Genomic DNA, 8359 nt, shown 5'->3' with positions numbered 1-8359 from the left:
CCTTCCCTAAACAGAACACAGGGAACCGCCATGCAGAGGCACAGCAGGCAGCTTCATCTGAGGGCAGGTCATTCAACTGGGTCAGGAGCGACTTGGGACGATCCAATCACACCCGAATTACAAGGTAAACGTTATTTATGCCCAGCTGAGGCTGGCTGGAAGGCTAGAGCAGCTCATCATTCTTAGACACAGCCTTTTCTGCAGGCGGATCTCTCTGCTCGTCACATCGGCAATCCTTTCACAGCATAGGGCTCTGCTCCAGCCACTTCCTGTCTGAAAACGGCTGCTGTACAGAGAAAACAGGAGCACACAGGGCTCTCAGTTTTAAGTCAAGAAGTTCTGTGGCTCTACCAAGGTCTCCAGAGTGCTGTTTGTGGTGAAGGGGCTTCCTGGGCCCTTCTAGGTGGGCCCGGGGGCCTCTCCAAGCCTGGCTCTTTGGACAAGTCTGCTGGGCTGGAACAGTCCCGAAGCCAGCCCTGCTGTGCAAAGGCCTGCTGGAGATGCCCAAGGAGGGTGCTGCAGGCCTCACGGTTCAGGAAGTTGTATTTAGGAAGGAGGGTGGCAAGGCGGGACAGGCAGGTGTGGTAGCCGTCACAGAAACTGTCTGCGGAGCCTGTGGGGGGGAAAGAGAGAAATCTGTCATGCCATCTGTCAGGGAATCCTTAGTTGTGATTCCTGCCTTGCAAGGGGTTGGGCTATGAATGGCCCTGAGGGTCCCTTCCAACTCTACAATTCTGTGTCTGTGAGCTGGGTACCAGTGCCAGCCACAGAAAGTAATACAACACGCATTATTCTTTGTTGAACTTACAGCACCCACTCAGAGGTCAGCAACGGGGGGTTGGACTGGATGTCCCTCAGGTGACCCTTCCAACTCTACGGTTCTTTGATTCTATGATTTTATGAACAGAGAATACCCTGCCTTCCATGCTTAAAGTACCACACTTCCCAGGATTCTTTTGGGAGGGAACTGTGATGATTTAACTGGTATAACCGTGCTATTGCTTTGCTCAGAAAATTTCTCCCTGTAGTCAAAACAAAAAAAAATTCCTTCCAGTAGCACCTTAAAGACCAACTAAGTTAGTTCTTGGTATGAGCTTTCGTGTGCATGCACACTTCTTCAGATACACTGAAACAGAAGTTTCCAGACCCTTCTATATAGTGAGAAGGTGGGGAGGGGTATTACTCAGAAGGGTGGTGGGAATGGGTGATTGGCAGATAGCTGTGATGAGCCTGTTCATCACAGCTATCTGCCATCACAGGCTCATCACAGCTATCTGCCAATCACCCATTCCCACCACCCTTCTGAGTAATACCCCTCCCCACCTTCTCACTATATAGAAGGGTCTGGAAACTTCTGTTTCAGTGTATCTGAAGAAGTGTGCATGCACACGAAAGCTCATACCAAGAACTAACTTAGTTGGTCTTTAAGGTGCTACTGGAAGGAATTTTTTTTGTTTTGACTATGGCAGACCAACACGGCTACCTATCTGTAACTTTCTCCCTGTAATTTGTTTTGGTGTAAATAGGGAAATTTGACAGTACTGACGACACATTGCCAAATGAAGCGTGGACCTCATCTATCCCATCATACAACACCATCATTTATCCCATGGGCTCATTTCCCCCCTCTTATTTCCCCCACCGTCAGTTTTAGACTAAGTTCATTGGGAGCCCAGACTCCAGGATCTTTGAATTCCACCCACAAAGCCCTATGTGCTGTATTATCAATATAGAGTTAAGGTCTCAGCCAGGTAGGAATTCTTCTCAAAGATTTTGCCCATGTCTCCTAAATTCTGGCTAGGGGAGAGAGCAGAGACCAAATGGTCTGACTTCCCTATAAAGTAGCCTCATGAGGTCTGATGAGCAGGTTGTAACTGAGTCAGATCCTGGGTCAATCTAGGTCAGTGCTGTCAGCGCTGATTGACAAGAGGCAGAGATCCTTCCCACTGATGACAGCAACCCCTCTTTGGCTGAGTTCTCTCCTATGCTCCTGAGGCACATTTGCATCATATATCTAAAGAACTATCATACCGCTTGAAATATACTCGGGGTCGAGAGTGGATTTCATGCTCTTTATTCAGCTCATAGCGGTGAGGAGGAATGAAAGTTCCCCAAAAATATCTGCTTTATATACATTATTTACACAATGGGCTGCATGTGATTGGCTAATTCCAGGATTCTCCTGTAGGTCAATCAGGTTGTGGATTCACTTCCACCTGGAGCTGAATTGGGTGGCTCCTGCGGACCAATCATACTGCTGCATTGTTCTAGGACCAATCAGACTGCTGCATTCTGAATCCTATTGTTCTAGGACCAATCAGACTGCTGCATTTTGGATCCTATTGTTCTAGGACCAATCAGACTTCTGCATTTTGGATCCTATTGTTCTAGGACCAATCAGACCTGCATTTCGGATCCTATTCAACTCAGTACATAACACCACTTTAAACAGGCATGGCTTCCCCCAAAGAATTCTGGGAGCTGTAGTTTGTTCAGGGTGCTACGAGTTGCTATTCCTCCTCACATAGTCGCCACTCTCTGGGTGGTCTAACATTTAATCCCTCTTCAAAGGGAACTCTGGGTATTGTTATTCTCAGTGCCTTTAAGAAACTGCAGCTCTCAGGAGTCTTTAGGGGAAGCCATGACTGTTCAAGTTGGCATCATAGTGTTTTAATAGTATGGTGTGGAAGATCCATTCAGCTCCTCTTCTCTGCCAACCCCCCTTTACTGGTTCAGACAAGCTCAGTCCTTGCTCAAGTGTTTACACACAGGGGTGTTGTGAGGGACTGGCCCAGGCATGCTAAGCACCAGTTTCTTGCACTGGGCCCCTAGATCTCTTGCCTCTTCTAACACTTAAAATAACCCAAAACAAAACTGGGATCTATTCCCACATTCACCGGTCAGCTCCCCTGTGTTGGATAATTCAGTTGTAAGAAATCAAGTGATGCCATTACGCACATCATGTGTGAATGTCACGTCACTCACCAGAGACGGAAGCGCAAGGGGTTGGAAGCTCCTTGAGGAACTGGACAGTCATCTCTAAGATGTCAGCCTTCTCCAGCTTGGAATAGCGAGAGCTCTGGAAAGGAAAGGGAGAGAGAGAGGGTTGCTTTAGGAGTCTCAAAAGCAAGAAAATGCACAGAGGATGTTGCAAAGGGACCCAGAGATACCAAGTAGTGAAGAGATGAGAAAAGGGCAAGGAAGAGGATTTTGGATGTGGACAGAAAAGAGTGGGCACCCATCTAATGGAGTCTAGGGGCAGGGGGACCAGGGAGACATTAGGTGGGATGGAGCCACAGAGAGAATGAAAAGATTGCAGGTTCAGACAGAAGTACTTTTCTGTGCAATCCTTAAATACCAGAATGGGAACCTGTGCTCCTCCTCTAAGTTTGCTAGATGCCAAACTCATTTCATCCCTGACTACTGGCTGAGCTGGCTAGAGCTGATTGGAGTCCAATAACATATGGAGGGTGTAGGTTTCCAGCCCCCCAACTAAACCATGGATAGGGCAAATCCATGGAAAAAAGACTCAGGGAAATAAATGTAGTCTCCACTTATTGAGGGCATATGCCTCTGAATCCAGGTGAGAGCTCTGGCTAGCCCACCAGTGTGGAATATGGAGTGCTCTAGATGTTGAACTCAGGATGGGCAATGGCTAGAACATGATAAGAGCTTGCTGGATCAGGCCCGAGGCCCCTCTAGTCCAGCATCTTGTTCTCACAGCGGCCAACCTGATGCCTCTAGGAAACCCATAGCAGGATTTGAGCTCTTTCCCCTCCTGCAGTTTCCACTCTCAGCAACTGGTATTCAGAAGCATTACTGACTCCCAACAGTGAAACTAGCATTTCAGGCTAGTAGTAGTAATCCTCTGTTAAAGTCAGCGGCCCTCACTGCCTCTAGTGGGACTGAGTTCCATAGTTTATGTGGTGTATGGATGGAGGACTTGATTTTATCTGTTCTGAATCTTCCAGCATTCAACTTCATTGAATGTCCAGGAGTTTGATAATTACAAGAGAGGAAGAAAAATATTATCTCTACCCACTTACTCTATGCCATGCATAATTTTATATCTATGTAATACAATTTCTACCTTGCTTATTGTAAAAACAAACCAAAACCCCTCAAAACAGTTTACAAAAAGTTAAAACAAAACCAAGAGAAATTTACAACTGTGCTTTAAAACATACAGAAGTCTAAACACTAAAACAGATTGAAAACAAAGCTATAAACTTCTATTCTGTTGCCTTTCACTCGCCTGTTCCCTAAACTATGAAGTCCCAAAACCTGCAATCTTCCCACATAAGAGAATTGCTCCACCCATTGATCATTTTGGTTGCCCTTTTCCAAACCTTCTCCAACTCCACAATACCCTTTTTCTGAGGAGGGATGATCTGAACGGGGCACAGCATTGCAGAAAAGCAGTTGCACCACTGATTTTCATGAGGATATTGGCAGTTTTATTTTCAGCTCCCTCCCTTAGGATCCCTGGCATGCCCACTGGGTCATGAAGGATGGCAGCCTAAGTCTAACAGCATCTAGGCAACGTTTCCCAAAATTGGGTCTGCAGCTGTTTTTGGACTACAGTTCTCATCATCCTTGACCTGCTAGCTAGGGATGATGGGGGTTGTGGTCCAAAAAAAGCAGACGACCTTCGGGAAACCCTGTTCTAGAGGGCACCCGTTGGCAACTCCTGCCCTCTTTGGCCCGATCCTGCAAAGTTCTTACTATAGAAGCTTTCTAGTACTGGCAGGGAGTGCCAACGGGTACGACTGGAAGGGCGGGCTACAAAAAGCGCTCTGCAGAGGCTCAGAGGCGGTGTGTGTGTGTGTGTGTGTGTGTGTGTGTGTGTGTGTGTGTGTTCTTCCCGCACTGCAGGGAGAGCCAGGACTGAGCGCCACTTACGTCTTTCCCGATGAGAGGCAGGATGAGGGTCTTGAGCTGGTTGAGGCTGTCGTTGATGCGCGCCCGGCGGCGCTTCTCCATCAGCGGCTTGAGGCTCTGCGGGAGGAGAAGCCAGTCAGTCCGACGGGACGGGAGCAAAAGGAGAAGGAAGCGGAGGAGAAGGGGATCCCTCCCCGGGGAAGAAGGCTGGGGAGCGGGGACTGCCTTTGCGGCCCTCACCTTTCTCAGCTGCGTGGCCTCCCCTGTTTTCTTCGGGGAGCCCATCTTGGGGCCGTAAGTCCTCGACGGCGCGTCGGAGCTCAGCGGCGGCATGGAGAGAGGTGGCTGTCGGAGCGGACGCCCAGAGACAGAGAGAGCGAGCGAGTGCGGAGCAAGGAGGAGGCGGACTCAGCACTCCCCGCCCGCCAGAGCCGCTTTTATTGCAGCCGGCCTGCCCCTTCGCGTCCCGCCCCGTCGCTCCGCCTTGGGCCACCGCGTCGCCGGGGGACGCCCCAGCCCCGCGCTGAGTCCCAGCCCATCTGCTCCGGGGAAGCCGCTTAATCTGCCGCTCCCTTTTGCACTCAAAATCCCGCCTGATGCCTCCTGGCCCTTTGGGAGAGTTACTCGGGGAAGCACCTCTGCAGCTGAGCAACTGTGCTCAGTCCAGACCTCTCACCGGGGTACCTTGGAAAGTTTTATCGTGGCCAGTCAGGGGCATTTCTTACTGCCACCCCCTCGATATTATTATTATTATTATTATTATTATTATTATTATTATTATTATTATTATTATTATTATTATTAACTATCAAAGTGTTTGCATTTGCTTTGCATTGCCAACACCTCCAGGTATTGCTTTGCATTGCCAACACCTCCAGGAATCGCTGAGAGCGATTCGGACCTGAATTCCTGGAAAGTCACTGCCAGGCAGTGTAGATATTGATATTATTAGCTATGGATCTAATAATAATAATGATAATCACAATAACAGTAGCAACAACTATTATTATTTTCTGGAGGCCCCACTCCACCCACGCACTAGGCCTTAGCAATGACTCCCTGAAAAGAAAAACTCTGTTGCAAGTACTGATTTTCACAAAATTGTTGTTGTTGTTTAGTCGTTTAATCATGTCCGACTCTTCGTGATCTCATGGACCAGAGCACACCAGGCACTCCTGTCTTCCACTGCCTCCCTCAGTTTGATCAAACTCATGCTGGTAGCTTTGAGAACACTGTCCAACCATCTCATCCTCCGTCGTCCCCTTCTCCTTGTGCCCTCCATCTTTCCCAACATCAGGGTCTTTTCCAGGGAGTCTTCTCTTCTCATGAGGTGGCCAAAGTACTGGAGCCTAGGCTTCACAATCTGTCCTTCCAGTGAGCACTCAGGGCTGATTTCCTTAAGAATGGATAGGTTTGATCTTCTTGCAGTCCATGGGACTCTCAAGAGTCTCCTCCAGCACCAATTGCACAACATATAGAACCACAAAATTTGTTAAACAGGCTGTGGAGGAGCATATGAAGATCACATAGGTTAAAATAATGTTTTGCTCTGTTTTTACAGAGTTTCTTTGTTATTATTAACAAAGAAAACTATTCTGTATGTGCTTCTACTGCTGCTTACCTTTGCTTACTGATGTGTGTTTTAGTATGAGTGTGTACTCAGTCTGCTTGACCAAAGAACAATAAGCTAAGAATCATAGAATCATGCCATTCATCTAATTAATAACCAGCCCTTCACCCTAAAGTCCCAGGGCAGATTACAACAATTACAACACAACACTGGCCTAGATGGAACAGTGGCCTAGTACCTGCAAAGGAAACCTTTTGTTTTTAATACTTCTCTTTTGTGTGAATGCATTTTGGTGCAGAAGAGCTGTTTTAATTTGAAAAATAAAGAACCCATAAATGTTTTACTGTTGTTAGCCGCTCTGAGCCCAGCTTCAGCTGGGGAGGGCGGGATATAAATTATTATTATTATTATTATTATTATTATTATTATTATTATTATTAAATGGCCTGGTCAGGACGGTCTTCCTGTTATATACAGTGGACGCTCAGGTTGTGAATGTGATCTGTGTGGGATGCACGTTCACAACCCTCAATGTTCGCAACTTGCAGCAGCGTCTCTGCGCACATGTGGATTGCGATTCGGCCCTTCTGAGCATGCACAAAGTGTGATTTAGTGCTTCTATGCATGCATGACCGCCAAAACCTGGAAGTAACCCATTCCAGTACTTACAGGTTTTGGCAGGGCCATATCCTGAAAAAATGCAACCTGAAGCGTCTGGAACCCGAGGTATGACTGTACTCTGGGGTTGATGAGGCGTGTGACCCTCACCTGAGCCTTCTCTAGCTGAGGACTCACATGAGCCCCACCTGTGACTCAGTATAAGAAAACGTCCTGATTAAATCAGATCTTCAGCCACAATGGTTGTGCTTTGCCTCTACAGTGATGTTTCTGAATACCAGCAGGCTTTTCTTACGCCCTTATAATAAGCGTTGCCACTTGACTGCATCTGGAGGCCCACCATTTCTTAATTATTTGTTTGTTTCTTCCTCTACCTTTCACCAGATATAATTTGGTTTTGTGCTTTTCTTGGTCGCTGCAATGTATATTCCGTTATTTTATTTTATTAAAAAGGAATTACCTTTCATCAAAAGTTAGCCACAACTGCAGCCCACTGAAAGCAACAGGAGCTACGTTAGTCACAAAGAACCTGTTTCACTGGTGTTACTGGGAAGTGTGCCCGATCCTGTGCATCTTTACTTGATAGTAAGCCTCACTGAGTACAATGAGCCCTACTCTCAGGAAAGTGTACATAGGGTTGTGGTTGTGCAATCTCAAAAGTAACCCCACCAGAGTTATGTTAGTCACAGTGAACTTGCTCCACTGGTGCCGATTGAAAGTGTAGCCTAATCCTGTTCATCTTTACTCAGAAGTCAGGCTGAGTACAATAGGTCCTGTTCTCAAAGACATGGGACCACTGCCCCCGCCCTGTGAGGTTATGGCTTTATGTGGTTATGGCCAACAGGAAACCATCTGACAAAGGAGATTTACGTTGGTATCAGTCGGCTTGGGGCGGGTGTGGGGTGCTCTTCATGCCTGGTATTCCGCCCCCGCCCCAAGCCAACGGGTCTCGGGACATCTGTTTAAATTTGGAAATCCAGAAGCTTTCATTCTCGCTTGCTCTCCGCTTTGGGCGTTCCTGGGCTGCCTCTTCCGCTCCAGACACGCGCCTGTCTCGCCTCTGGCCGCTCTCCAGAGTGCTGAACTGGCTACCGCTGCAACGGCGCCCCCACAAAACCACTACCCCTTTTCACCTACAGGAGGAGGTGGGGCTGAGTGCCTTCCCCTCATGGGATTAAGCTTTTAAAACTCTCGAAGCGTCCTTGATCCATGGGGTGGGGGTAAATCGGACCCCCTCTACCCCACCCCCATTATCCGCTTGACTCCAGGTCTCTTATTTATTCCCGACGC

The 8359-nt window shown here is 47.8% G+C and overlaps 1 protein-coding gene across 1 annotated transcript; it reads right to left on the bottom strand.

Moving 5' to 3' along the window:
* Positions 1-263: 263 nt before the first annotated feature.
* Positions 264-5257, bottom strand: HES2 (hes family bHLH transcription factor 2). The gene is made up of 4 exons (XM_081871409.1): positions 5122-5257; positions 4903-4998; positions 2986-3079; positions 264-613 (listed from the first exon to the last, which is right to left on the bottom strand). Exons 1-4 carry the CDS (start codon positions 5212-5214, stop codon positions 348-350), a joined length of 549 nt encoding a protein of 182 aa, XP_081727535.1. The 5' UTR covers positions 5215-5257; the 3' UTR covers positions 264-347.
* Between the last annotated feature and the right edge of the window lie 3102 nt (positions 5258-8359).

Source organism: Podarcis erhardii (genome assembly GCF_964252035.2).
Source record: "Podarcis erhardii genome assembly, chromosome: 7".
NCBI lineage: Eukaryota > Metazoa > Chordata > Lepidosauria > Squamata > Lacertidae > Podarcis > Podarcis erhardii.
This window is presented reverse-complemented; position numbering and strand designations above follow the sequence as displayed.

Excerpts from the sequence above, each read along its gene's own strand:
- HES2 (XM_081871409.1), bottom strand. The coding sequence starts at position 5,214 with ATGCCGCCGCTGAGCTCCGACGCGCCGTCGAGGACTTACGGCCCCAAG. Across the intron at positions 3,080-4,902 it reads TGCCTCTCATCGGGAAAGAC|AGCTCTCGCTATTCCAAGCT; the intron begins GTAAGTGGCGCT and ends TTTCCTTTCCAG. Across the intron at positions 614-2,985 it reads CCCTTGCGCTTCCGTCTCTG|GCTCCGCAGACAGTTTCTGT; the intron begins GTGAGTGACGTG and ends TCCCCCCCACAG.